A 13,663-nucleotide genomic window follows, 5' to 3' on the forward strand; every position below is an offset into this window, starting at 1 on the left:
TGCACCCTGGGTCGACAGTGTACAATGTCTGCCTGAGAGTTTACTATTAAGTATTTAAAATAATTTCCCTGTTATGATTATTTAATGTTCAGCTGAAGTAGCTTATTTAATGGTCAGAATATTTGCGTTTGTTTAGTGTGCAGACAAACAAACACCATACCTATAAGGGTTATATTGTTCAGAGGCCGCCAACAGTTCCATTTCTATGACCGTGATCAGAAATATTAAACCAAAACACCCTAAAACAATGAATAGCAATTCAGTTTGTCTCTGATAAATACAACCTGAACACCCAACATTTAGTCAATCTAGGCTGTGTTTGAAAGTGTTTTTGTGGGAAATTGATTTGTTGAACATTTCAAATACAGATAAGGGGATGACATGCAAATTCCACACAGACATGCCACAAGGGCTTGACTTCAATCATTTTGCTGAGTCGTTGCAGCACTATCCATTGTTCCTCTGTGAGACATCTAAATAACCAAAATGTAAAACCTTTTCTTATAAGGCATTTATTTGTATTGCACACTTCAATGTGCTTTACATGATTAAAAAGTGCAACGGACAACGATAAACAGAGTTTAAAAATCAACAATTAAAACACTGAACAGAGTTTGAAATCAACAATAAAAACTACATTAACATTGAAATGATTAAAAATCTCCCTCTCGGTCATTAGCAGGAGAGAAAAGAAGCTTTTAACTTTTTTTCATTTTAAAAACTCTAATCTCTTAAATATGATTTCCATTATCTTTAGAGCAGTATCACTGCACATTTACTATCATATTGTGTGACAAAGACGAGATGTATCGTTTAGGGTACGAGTAGTATCGTGAGAGAGGCAGATTTAAAAAAATCCACATGATCAACTACACACCAAACTGTATTTATTTTTGATATTCCTATTAAATTGAAAAGTTCCTTCCCAGAATAAGTATTTTAGCATGTCTAGAGTTAAAGTACAATAAAAGCATCGTAATCTGTCCAACTGCATTTTTTTTTTTTTTCCTTTTCCAAAAATGTCGTAATGTTATTGCGGGCCCATCACGGTTTATGTTCACACATAAAGTGACCTCGTTGAACACACTGGACTCAGAGGTGGACTGGCCATCTGGCATACCCGGGCATCGTCCTGGTGGGCTGTTGACCCGAAGTGGTCCGGTCCGCTACGTTTTAGTTTTTGAAAAATGGAAAAAAAGGAAACAAGTGGTATTTATTGGGCAAAAGTTAACTTGTTGGGATGAAAAGTGGTCAAAAAAATTAAAGAAAGGCCCAAAAATGGGCTTAAAAACAACTTGCAAAAATAGACAATAAAAAAAAAAAAAGGGTATTTATTGGCTAAAAAAAGTATCACAACTTTTTGAAAAGTGGCAAAAATGGGACAAAGGAAGTTGTAAAATCGCCAAAAGGGGTTAAAAAGGGTTTCTGGGGGAATAATAATTAAAATTAAGACATTAAAAGCTACGCTGAGTTAATAACAGCTTCTACATGGTGTCTGCTGATAATGTAGTGGGCTGGTCTGGACAGAAAATCCAGGGCTGAATTTTTGTCCCAGTCCACCCCTGAGTGGACCTTTGTCTGACACTGGTCCTGTGTTTGACCTCTGAGGACATTTACCTATCTCCACATACTCATGTGTCATTGTGATGGCACACTGTTAGGAATCTCTCATCTCATCTGGTTTTCCTTGTTCTTTTCAATCAACCATTGTTCATGCTTGTTGAAACTTTCCTTTGCAAAGAGGAAATAAGAGTGCAGACAAATAATGGTACTGTGATGGCTCAACAATGAACTGTTGCAATGGAGAAGAAACCCTTGCTCTCAGCCCTGCTCTGATGAAAAAAAAAGGATTTAAAATGCTTAAGAGTAAACTTCAAAAAGGCTACACCAATGGCAAGTTCTCACACATGCTACCAAAATGATACCTCCGTGACAATAGGCAAAGGTGCTCTTTATTTACTGCACCTCAGGCAGTTTGGGTGGGACACAATAAACTATTGAGCCCTGTAAAGAAAAAAGAAAAACCTAAGATTTTATTTAAGCATCAGATTAAAATGATAGGCTAACATCATACAGGCTTCATTCTGTTAAAATGTTAGAGGATACATGTCTCAGCATCATGTGTAGAAACATTATATGTCAGTTAAAAAAAATAAATATATATATATATATTCACATTTATGAAGTATTAGGAGTTGTACATAATTTACAACCCACATGCCACTGCTTTGTTTTTATGACCACTGTTTGTCTGCATTGGTGGCAGTTTATAGACTAAACAATGAGATGTATAGTGTATTTTTCATAACATCACAAATTTGCTGTTAATCTAAAAACGAACTGGTTCCTTGCATTTAGGATTTTGTGTAAAACAAACTCTTTTCTTAGAAACATCTGTTGAACTTTGCTGGAATATTTATAGCACAACATGCTGTGTTTGGTAGTAGACACTACAGATTTATTGACGTTTATGACCCGGACAGTAAACCAAAGCCATATAAAAAGCTACGAAGACTCCAACTTCCCTCAGGATTCCGACTCTATCAGGTAGGTGAACCACTGGTCTCGTGAAACTTTCAGAATTTAAGAAAGAGTTCTTTTGCTGATGAAGAAACTATCAAAATATCAAGATTATCGCGCACATTTTGTCAAACCAAGAACTATTAGAATGGGAAACATGAGAAAAGTTTAATGCATTTGATACGCGTCTTTTGTGTAGAACCAATAGGGTGGCATTTAGACTGATGTCACTATGATGGAAAGTTTTTGGGCGGGCTCAGGCTTCAGCTGTTAAACCTGTCTCATCCCACAGCAGAAGCAGCAAACAGCTCATTTGTGGCCACATATTAGGGAGACACAATATGTGCTTAAACACAAGCTACGGCTGCTTTTTATCCAACAGTACTCTCTGTGAACCCTGCAGGATGACGGACGACAAACGCCATGAGATGGAAGATGCCCACCTCTCCAAAAAGATGAACGAACCCAAACAATTGAACGTGGTCAGCCAGGATTCTTCTGCTGCAGTTGGAAGAGAGGAAGGAAGGAATTGGGGATGGATGCTGTCCGGGGTCATCTGTCTGAACATCTTGCTCCTGGGCTGTGCTTTGGTCAGCGGCAGTGCCTACCACAGTATCAACATCGGCGCCACAGATTTGCAGGTTTACCTCATCATCCTGGTCCTCCTCACCACCATCTGGATGTCATATTACATTGTTTTCACAGCCAGGAAGGAAAATGCAGTGTTCCACAGGGATGGCCATGCTGGACCTGTGTGGCTCAGAGGTGAGAAATGTCTGTGAGGTTATTCTTTTAAACTTTCCTCAGTGTCTTGTAACTTCACAATTGCCTTCTTCTTCTTCTTCTTCTTCTTCTTCTTCTTCTTCTTCTTCTTCTTCTCCTTCTTCTTCTTCTTCTTCTTCTCCTTCTTCTTCTTAAATTCAGGAGGACTTGTGCTTTTTGGGATTCTCAGTATCATTATGGACATCTTTAAGATAGCCGGCTATGCTGGATACCTGCACTGTGACTCAGCTGTTAAGGTAGTTTTCCCTGTGGTGCAACTGGTCTTCATCATTGTACAGGTAAGCAGGAAATACCCCAACTAATTACAACATGACTTTTTCCTGGTTCTAAAGTTTTTAATAAACTGAATAATTATTTTTCAGACATACTTCATGTGGATGCATGCTAAAGACTGCATACAGCTGCAGAGAAACATTTCACGGTAAGACTTAAAGATAAGCTCTGTACTGGTTCTGATTGTTGAAAACAACATTGTTTTAACTCCTAGAACCAACATATTTGTGAAAACAGGTAATTATTCTGTATAAATGTAAGAACTAAAAGTAAAAAGCTGTCAAAAAAAACCACAGCAACACAAAAACTACTTAAGAACAGTAACAAAGTATTTATACTGTGTTGTTTATAATCAGAATCAGTATAACCTATGTTAAGGCAAAATATTAGAAAATAACTTTTTGTATAACACTATTTTCATCACTCTTTTTTTTTTTAAGTTACACTTGAATTTGCAAATTCAACAATGTTCCTATTGATTATCAAATGATTGCTTTTGTTAAATCACAGAATCCTAAGCTTTGATTGCATCCCACAGGTAAAAAGCCAGATAATACATAGTCATTGTTAATGTGGCACATCTTTGTTTTATCTATAGCTGCGGGCTGATGCTCACTCTCTCTACAAATTTGGTTTTATGGATGACCGCAGTTACAGAGGAGTCTGTCCACCAGACGACTGTTCCCCACGTATCGGACAATGAATCACACTCCCGCAGCCTCTACGTGAAAGGTACATCCACCAGGAACAGCAAAATGATCAAAAACAACAAACAATAACAAATACTTGTTTTATTAAATGTTCTGATTTTGCTCATTTGTGCATTACAGCGAGTTATGGAGACGATAGCTGCCATTGCAGCCACGGTTCATGCAGCATATTCAAAGAGGCCTACTACTACCTATACCCATTCAATATAGAGTACAGTCTCTTCGCCTCTGCCATGGCTTACGTTATGTGGAAGAATGTAGGTCGGGTCACAATCCAGCACGGCCACCATCACATCAAATTCAGTCTCCAACACGTGATTTTTGGTCCAGTTTTTGGAGTCATTTTAGTGGCTGCAGGCCTGGCAACCTTTATCGTCTACGAAATCGAACTGAATAAACACGATGATGATGAACACAAGAAGGATCAAGCCGTGATGATACACTTCATCGTCAATATAGTGATAGTGACCCTGATGTCCATCGCCTCTGTGATTGGCGGGATCGTTTACAAACTCGACCAAAGGGAGCATGTGTCAGACAAGAACCCTACGCGCAGCCTGGACGTGGGCTTACTGGTTGGAGCCTCTCTGGGACAATTCATCATCAGCTATTATAGCATCGTTGCTATGGTTGGAACCGGAGCCAAAGGTCACCTGAACAGACTCAACCTGGCCTGGGGTATCCTGATGGTGATCCAGCTCGGCCTGCAGAACTTCTTCATCATCGAAGGTCTGCATCGGGAGGCCTTTCATGAGGTGCACTCAGCTGAAGTGCTTGCAAACCCATACGTGATGGAGCCAGGAAAAGATCCAGTAAACCTTGAAAATGGAAACATGGACTTAAAGAAAACCAACATCACGCAAAACCACACGACGGAGCGCCGACACATGCTGCTGTGGAAGCGACGAGTGTTGAAGGAAGTGTGTGTTTTTCTGATTTTGGGAAACGTCATTGTGAGTACCTGTTCAGTTTTACTCTTAAATGTACATTTTAAAGCAGACAGAATATTAACACTTTTGTATTGACAGCTGTGGATCATGCCTGCATTTGGTGCTCGGCCCCAGTTTGACCACGACACAGAGACGGAATTCTACAAATTCAACATGTGGGCTGCTGTTGTGAACGTAGGACTTCCCTTCGGCATCTTTTATCGAATGCACTCAGTCGCCAGTCTCTTTGAGGTGTTTTCACTGTCATAGTGGGGCAACAAACACTGTACAGCTACTTATAACTAAGCTATTTTTTATAAACTGTGATTTCTTTTTAAGATCTGTCTGTGTACATTAAAATGTGACTTTCATCATCACTTTGATGTTTCTTGATATCATCTACATGATAAAAATACTTGTATAGTGTGAAATTTTTTAAATTTCAATAAATATGATTTGATATAATATATAATATAATATGCCTGTGCCATGAATGTGAATGCCATGTAAATTCCATGTAAAAGTGAAAAATGTGCAATAAATGGGATTGAGTAATCATTAATGATACTTGTTTCTAATTTGTATAAACAGATTTTTAAAGTGTTATTAAATGCTCTTAATTGTTTAAAAAATGTAAGATGGGTGTACCAAATTTGTCATTGAGAAAACTTATCAGCATTGGTGCGTTTTATTATAAAACTCTAATTTCCCCCATTATGGGCCCTCAGGTCACTCTCGATGGGCTATCAGATGCAATGTGTTAGGGTTAAAACTATCTACTCAACAATATATATGGAAAATATATCACAGGGTGAATAAACACAGGAACATTTTTCATTGAGCTGACCTTTTCTGGCCAATCCTGATAGCGTCTCATCATTGTTGATAATACCATGGTTGGTTGTGCAATAGAGATTTAGGCTTTTCCCCGCGTCATTGATTTCTTCATTTATTTGTACACACTTAAATTTATCCTGCTTATAACTGATCCTTATACTAACCAGATTACATTCACCCACTCCCCGGGACCATTTTGATATTCCAGTTAACCTAAAATGTATGGATTTTATTTTTTACTGTAAGAGGAAGTTGTGATACCCAGAGACAATGCAAGCACAGAGAAAACATGCAAACTCCACAGACATAGCTCAGACAGGAAATAGTGCCATTTACTGCATTGATTCATTGATTCATTTATTGATTTTGTTTGTTTGTTTAAAAACACCTGGGCACACCCTGAACAATTTTACAGAAGGGAGATTAGCACGCATTCACTCAAATGAGTCATATTCATTTATACTTTCAAGATTTTGCACATTTTTATTTGCATCGTCGCGATGAATTGACTTAAATGGACCAAAAGTAGTCAAGAGTGGCCAAAAAGAGGGCAAATAAAGAGGGACCAGGTAATATGGAATGGCAAAGAGTATAGCTTAAATCGGCAAAAAACGGCAAACAATAGTGAAAAAGGGCAAAAATGTGAAACAAAAAGAGGCAAAATGTAGGGGATAAGGGGACATGTGATATTTATTGGGCAAAAGATAGCTTATTGGGATGAAAAGTGGCACAAAAAAATTAAAAATAAAGAAAGAACTAGGAGGATATTTATTGGCAAACGGTAGCTAAAGTCTGAAAAAAGTTTTGAAAAGGGACAAAGGAAGTTTAAAAATGGCCTAAGAAAAAAGGTAAAAAGGGATTAAAGTTTCCCCCCTTTTAATAAACATGATTTAACAAAAATTCAAAGTGGGTACAACACGAACCAAAAACCACTGAACCAGTGAAGCTATACTGACCCACTCATTAGTCCAACAGGTGGCGGTATTTCACCTGAAGCCGTTTGTCAACCGCCATTAAACAAAAGAAGAAGAAGAAGTGTTTACCTCCACGTCCCCAGGAAGTGCGGACCGTAGAGGAACAATGCAGCGACAGGTGAAAAATACTCTGATTCACTCATAAATTCATTTAATAACAGCGTCCCCCCCCCCATTCAATTGTAGATTATGTGATAGAAAATGTCAAATAGTGGTCACATACAGTAGTGTACAAAGAAGTAGTTTAACTTTTCAGCATGACTTCTCTTTAGGACTCCCACGAAACTCCTCTATTCGGTGACGATTATGAAAACAAGCCGAGAAAGTCTCTCATCAGGTGAGATATTATGATATATGTGTGATTCACATTATATGTCACTTAAATGCAGTCTTAATGTATGGGACGCCGATTGTAAGGTTGCACATGCTGAAATACACAGCAACATTTAGCAACAAACCACGTTTAAACACATGTATGATTTTTTATTTTTTTCTGTTACTTTTGACCAGAGTTACAGCAGTATTTGTGAATGATATTTTCTCGTAAGATTATAATGTCAATGTTAAATTTAAATGAAAAGGTTAAATATTAAATATAAATGTTAAATATAAATGTTAAATATAAATGTCACGGGTGAAACTGTAATGCTTAGCTAATATGCAAAGTCACAGGTACTACCAAAATAAAAGCTCATTCCGGTGAATTTGCATATTGGCTATATATATATATACTTTCACCTGTGACATCTATGTTTAACAATTTAGATGTAATATTTAACATATAGATTTAGATTTACCATTGACATTATATGTTTACAACAAAAGTAAATATCCCAAATTTCACAAATATTGCTGTAAATCTAGTCAAAAAAGTAAGAAAAATTTCACACATTTTTAAAATTGTGGTTTGATGCTAAATGTTGCTGTTTATTTTAGCATGCGCCCCATATCAATGTGTGCTTTGCTTCGTTTAACGTTGTCCTTTAACTGTTTACAGTCATCTATGTATTTAATAAATGTGATGTGTTTTATTAATGTGTCTTGCATTTATAAAGATAGTTGATAGTTAAAATATTTATTGCCTATAGTGTTAGGGAGACCAGATTTTTAAAACTCAAAACCGGGACAGTAATTTAACCAAAGAAGATTTTTAAAAGACACTATTTTCATATGCTTTTATTTGTAATGAAAAAAGGTCCCATAAATTAATTACATTTCTTTTTTCTTCCTTTTGGGTGAAATGTATTATTGCAAAGGCTGAACCAAATTTAAAGTGGCCATCAGTCCAAACAAAAAAAGTAACATTTTAATTTAACATAAAAGTAATTTGAGAAATCAAAACTATTGCATGAATAAAAAAGTGTAAACTGAATAATAGCTTGATCTGACATCTGATTTTAACACCACTGTTTAATATCATAACTGTAACCAACACACATGTAGTAGTGTCGCATATCGTCGTCATTCAGTTCATCTTTGTTGCAGACATCCTCTGGCCTCTTTCTTCCATCTCTTCTTCCGTACAAGTGCCATCCTAGTTTATTTACTGTGTGACGTCTTCAGCAGTGGCTTTGTCGTCTGCATGGTCACCATCATTCTCCTGCTGTCATGTGACTTCTGGACTGTCAAGGTTGGATTTCCTATTTTAACATTGTATTTTTTAAATATACAGTACCTTCTTCAGCATTTGTCTGCTTTTTTTTTTTTTTTTTTAAACAATAAACTCAATGGCCCTCATTTATCAACCTTGTGGGAAAACGGGTATGGGGCGTTGATTGTAAAGTTGCACATGCTAAAGTAAACAGCAACATTGAGCAACAAACCATGTTTAAAAAACTTGTGATTTAAAAAAAAAAAAAAAATTATGTTACTTTTGACCAGATTTACAGCAATATTTGTGTAATTTGTGATATTTAAATATTTAAATGTTAAATATTAATGTTGAATCTTAAATCTAAATAGAAATGTTAATGTTAAATGTTAATGTTAAATGTTAATGTTAAATGTTAATGTTCAATGTTGATGTTCAATGTTGATGTTAAATGTTGATGTTAAATGTTGATGTTAAATGTTGATGTTAAATGTTGATGTTAAATGTTCATGTTAAATGTAAATGTTACATTTTAAATGTTACATTTTAAATGTTAAATCTCAATTTGAAATTTAAATATCAATGTCAAATCTAAAGGTAAATGTTGAATCTAAATGTTAACTGTTAAATCTAAATGTTACAGGTGAAACTAGATATTTAGGTAATGTACAAATTCAACAGAATGAGCTTTTATTTTTGTTACTACTGGTGAATTTGCATATTAGCTAAATATTTAGTTTCACCCGTGACATTTAGATTTAACAATTAATATTTTGATTTAGATTTAACATTGACATTATATTTTTATGAGAGAAGAAATTTCACAAATACTGCTGTAAATCCTGTCAAAAGTAACTCATGTGCAACTTTACTATCGGTGCCCCATAAATAGGTGCAAATCTGAGTGCACATTGTGTCGTACGACAGGACTAACGTGGCACTTAGCAAACATTGGTATCTGAACAATCCCAGATGGGCTATTGATAAATGCTGCGGCTGGATTTGATCGTTATTAGCATGTTACACCCTCAAAAATTCCAGGTTTAGAGGCCCCGCCCACTGAGGTCAAACAACAATTGGCACGGAAATAAATGTTTCCGAGATGAAAATCAGCATCCTCACATCTGAGGTGAAGAATAAATAACTAAAAGATTAACACATTAGAATAAATTTACGAATCCCTCACTCTCATGTTTGCGTACACGAGGTCAGACCTGACGTGAGATCTAATGGTAGCGTACGATCACGTCAGAATTGATTAGAACTGATGTTTGCGTGAATTTGGTCGAACTCATGTTGTACGCTCAGATCTGAACGTACGAACGGTTGATAAATGAGGGCTAATATGATTGATTACTGAAAGTGTGTCGACAACATTTTTCTTTTTGTTTGTTAGAACATATCAGGAAGGTTGTTAGTGGGCCTTCGTTGGTGGAATCAGGTGGATGATGATGGAAAGAGCCAATGGGTGTTTGAATCAAGGAAGGTAGGCAAGTTTGAAATGCCTGACTTTTTTTTTGAAATTTTTTTTAAGAAATCAGGAGGTTTCAGCTTTGGTACAGTTAAATCAGCTTAAATGCCATCTGTAAGAACCCATGGTTTCTTTTTGTTTTTAGTCTTCGTCTTGAAATCGATATTATGTCCATCTAAAGTGACACAATGTAACATAAATAAGCTATAAATCAATCCCAGCATCAAAAATGCTTTTTTTGGGGGGTACTTTTACCTGCTGCATTGGATTTTTTTTTTTTTTTTTTTTTACAACACGATAGGTCCCTCAGAGGCTCATAATGTAGTATTCCTTCCACTAATACCTAGGTTCCCAAAGTGTGGTACTCAAATTGTCATTGGGGGTACGTGAAGAGAAATTAAATAGTGACGACATTGGAAACTAGAATATGAATAGACCAGCAGTCAGGAACCTCCATGCATTGCCACAAATTACATGTTGGCAAGAATATTTTTGTCTCACAAAATCAATCTAATCAAAAAATAGTGAAATTGGTGAGAGCTACATCGCATTGAGCTAGCCAAAAATGTTTGATGCCTTTTGCCACCAGCTTTTCAGCTTTGACAAAATAAAATAGATTTTTTTTTCTCACCAAAAATACCAGTAGGCTAATTAATTAAATAAATTTGACAATTCTGAATACAACATTTTCTTGTGTCCTTAGAGATTATTATTATTTTTTTAATTATATATTATTTCTCTAACCTTGCCTGCAAGATGGATTCTCCTGGTGTTCACAAATGCCTGTGCCTTTCGAACTGAACCGATTCGAACCAATCATGAGGCAGTGTTGTGGTTTAGGGCGGGATATCCGGTTGTGACGAAATTCAGAAGCGCCTAAGCAAAACTGGCGCAATTGCGGGGAGAGGAACTAGCTGGGCTACCGCTATTAGCATAGCGCCAAATCAAATCAAAGCTGCTATGAACTCAGATTTAGAAGAATCCAGCATTTCCTTTTTGAAAGAGCAACAGCGAGATGTGATTTGTGCATTTTTGGACGGCAAAGACAACAAAGCGAAGCCTTGTTGTTGTAGTAGCAACGACACCATCATTTGTTATTGTGTGATTGGCTAAAACAAATCATGGTGGACAGGCGCTTCACCCAATCAGCTTCAAGCATTCTGTTCATGTCCCTCTCTGGTTCTGAAAGGATTCACCAGACACATATCCAGATCAATGTGGAGAACTCGAGTTAGAGGGAGGGGCTACACATCAATCTGGCTTTTGCCAGGTTCTTATTCCTCAACAAGAATATGATGTTTTTTAAGTGTGCAGGAGTAGGGGGCACATGGCTTCAGGTTAAATGTTTGAAGGGGTACGGGACTGTGAAATGTTTGGGAACCACTGCACTAATAAATAATGTATGCTTTGCTCAACAGCCCAACAGTAAAGTCACGATCTCTAGCGCAGATTCACAAATCTTTTGGCTCGGGCTTATCGTGTGTCCAATCTTCTGGGTCATTTTTGTTTTCAGCACCATCTTTTCACTGAAGCTTAAATGGCTGGTGAGTCCACAGCATGTGCCATGTTCTGTCCAACTTATGTCCATCATTTGAATTGACAGGTAAAAGTCTGCACTGGTTCAGTGTCTGTTTTGTGTTTTTACCCACAGGCTGTGGTAATAATGGGCTTGGTTCTGCAATGGGCCAACCTGTATGGTTATGTCAGATGTAAGGTGGGTGGGAGATCCAACCTCGGAAACATGGCAAAGAACTACCTGGGAGTGCAGATTTTTAAACAGGTGTTTCACATGTTATCCTGAACTTTATTATGTTTTAATTTTGTTTAACCTGCTGTGGTTTTAATCCAATTTGTTCACCTTTAGGCGATGAAGGCAAATCAGAACTCCTGAACCTGAAGTGGAGCGATCTGACATTGAAACTCAGCACTGGATGAACCCATGTTATGATGTTTATATGAGATCAGAAGAAAGGTGAATGCCCTATTTTAGGGATATGGTGTTATTTAGAAGTCATATTTATATACTTTCAGTAAAAGTGTGAAATAATTTGCGCACAAATCGAATGGTTGGTATGAAATTTACAATATTAAAACAAAGCAATCTGGCAGGCAAAATTTAAGAAATATAATTAATATACATTGGGAACAAAAGGTGTTTTTTTTTGTGTTGTGTGTTTTTTTTTTGCGACTGTGAATGTGCATGAAATATTTATAAGACACACACAGTTTTATATGGTGGCTGGGTGTTGCACAAATATTGTATTGAAATAAATGCATCTTAGGTGATGCTTTTTACAAAATGTGTCTTTATTCTTTTTTTTTAATACAATATATATATATATATATATATATATATATATATTACATTTATTCAGAGATATTCAATGCTCTCTGGACAACATTAAAAATAGGTTTCGTTAGCAGTAGTTTTGTTTCTAGTGAAATAATACAATGAAAAATCATTGATCACGTTGGCTTTATTAATGTTTTGCCACTAGGGAGCGCCATTGTGGTGTCTAGTGTCAACTGATAAGGTCAGCTTTCTGTTGCTTTCACATCTGCATGAAATATAAAAACACATGAAATATAATTGAATAATAATGAAGGATGGATGACTGAGGATGATATTGCATCAACTATTTAGGCACAACAAAGGCAAGGCAAATTTATTTGTATGTGGCAATATGCTTTACATCAGTGGCGGAGCTAGAACCGTAGCTAATGGGTGGACCTGTATGTTAACGATTTATGATAGGCTATAATAAAATCTGCCGGGCCACTGTAAATTAGCCTATGGTGCAAATAATATACCTAAGTGAATATACAGCAGAGATCGCTACTCCACAACTGGACCTCTGTTCTGTTAAATTTCACAGTGAGGAGTTTTTTTGTCCAACAGCTGTATACCTGCTCCAGTATCCCGCATTTTTTTTTTTTTTTTTTTTTTTTTTAGTATCCCGCATTCTGATCGCTGGTGAACTTAAGTTTAGCAACGGACATCGGTCAATCACTTTAAAGATTAAGTTTGTTTTTGTTACCGGTCCCAGGTGTGGCGACCACAATAACAAAAAGATGAAATCTGTAAAATCAAGGCGGAGTCTCAGTAAAAGAAACACACAAACACTCATATCCTTCTCCATGTTGTGTCTCTTATTTCCTTTAAAACACTTTTACAATTAAACTTCTTTTCAAACACATTTATAATTTACATATTGTCTATAAATCCAGTTCAAATATATTCAAAACATGTATATACATACATTCATTAGTTTACTCAGCAAAACAAAATGAAATAATACATCAACACATTCTCTCATTATAGCTTTTAACATTATATTCTTTACATTAAATGAACTAAAAGTGCACATTGGGTTTTCAACTCTCTTCTTAAGACACATCAGGAAGTCTTAGGAATGAACTGGAGCAATATACATGAAGTACATCCACTTAATATAGAGATTTTCTCTAAAATTCTAAAAGAACTCACACGGTAGTAAACGGTCCAAAGCCGACACAAATCATCACTACATTACCTACAGCTTCTTTTATGAGTAACACAAAGCCTAAGGCTTTCA

At 36.3% G+C, this 13,663-nt stretch overlaps 2 protein-coding genes across 3 annotated transcripts; both read left to right on the forward strand.

Annotated features, from left to right (window-relative positions):
* The first annotated feature begins 2,553 nt into the window (after nucleotides 1-2,553).
* Nucleotides 2,554-5,777, forward strand: otop2 (otopetrin 2). Its single transcript, XM_028455145.1, has 6 exons — nucleotides 2,554-3,285; nucleotides 3,445-3,581; nucleotides 3,666-3,724; nucleotides 4,175-4,308; nucleotides 4,407-5,239; nucleotides 5,315-5,777. Exons 1-6 carry the CDS (start codon nucleotides 2,862-2,864, stop codon nucleotides 5,483-5,485), a joined length of 1,758 nt encoding a protein of 585 aa, XP_028310946.1. The 5' UTR covers nucleotides 2,554-2,861; the 3' UTR covers nucleotides 5,486-5,777.
* Nucleotides 5,778-7,070: 1,293 nt separating this feature from the next.
* Nucleotides 7,071-12,238, forward strand: LOC114468941 (Golgi apparatus membrane protein TVP23 homolog B). Of its 2 annotated transcripts, XM_028456122.1 has the most exons (7): nucleotides 7,071-7,144; nucleotides 7,299-7,363; nucleotides 8,512-8,656; nucleotides 10,014-10,103; nucleotides 11,507-11,632; nucleotides 11,740-11,868; nucleotides 11,953-12,238. In XM_028456122.1, exons 1-7 carry the CDS (start codon nucleotides 7,133-7,135, stop codon nucleotides 11,977-11,979), a joined length of 594 nt encoding a protein of 197 aa, XP_028311923.1. In that variant the 5' UTR covers nucleotides 7,071-7,132; the 3' UTR covers nucleotides 11,980-12,238. The 2 variants fall into 2 exon arrangements, with proteins under 2 accessions (XP_028311923.1, XP_028311924.1); XM_028456123.1 differs by lacking the exon at nucleotides 10,014-10,103.
* The last annotated feature ends 1,425 nt before the right edge of the window (nucleotides 12,239-13,663 follow it).

This window comes from Gouania willdenowi, chromosome 8 (genome assembly GCF_900634775.1).
Source record: "Gouania willdenowi chromosome 8, fGouWil2.1, whole genome shotgun sequence".
Lineage (NCBI taxonomy): Eukaryota > Metazoa > Chordata > Actinopteri > Blenniiformes > Gobiesocidae > Gouania > Gouania willdenowi.

What these genes read in the sequence shown, in the direction of transcription:
- otop2 (XM_028455145.1), top strand. Translation starts at nt 2,862, where the DNA reads ATGTGCTTAAACACAAGCTACGGCTGCTTTTTATCCAACAGTACTCTC. An exon ending in TGGACCTGTGTGGCTCAGAG is followed by an intron (nt 3,286 to 3,444) that starts GTGAGAAATGTC and finishes TCTTAAATTCAG; the next exon opens with GAGGACTTGTGCTTTTTGGG. An exon ending in TGGTCTTCATCATTGTACAG is followed by an intron (nt 3,582 to 3,665) that starts GTAAGCAGGAAA and finishes ATTATTTTTCAG; the next exon opens with ACATACTTCATGTGGATGCA.
- LOC114468941 (XM_028456122.1), top strand. An exon ending in GGGTGTTTGAATCAAGGAAG is followed by an intron (nt 10,104 to 11,506) that starts GTAGGCAAGTTT and finishes TTTGCTCAACAG; the next exon opens with CCCAACAGTAAAGTCACGAT. An exon ending in GAGTGCAGATTTTTAAACAG is followed by an intron (nt 11,869 to 11,952) that starts GTGTTTCACATG and finishes GTTCACCTTTAG; the next exon opens with GCGATGAAGGCAAATCAGAA.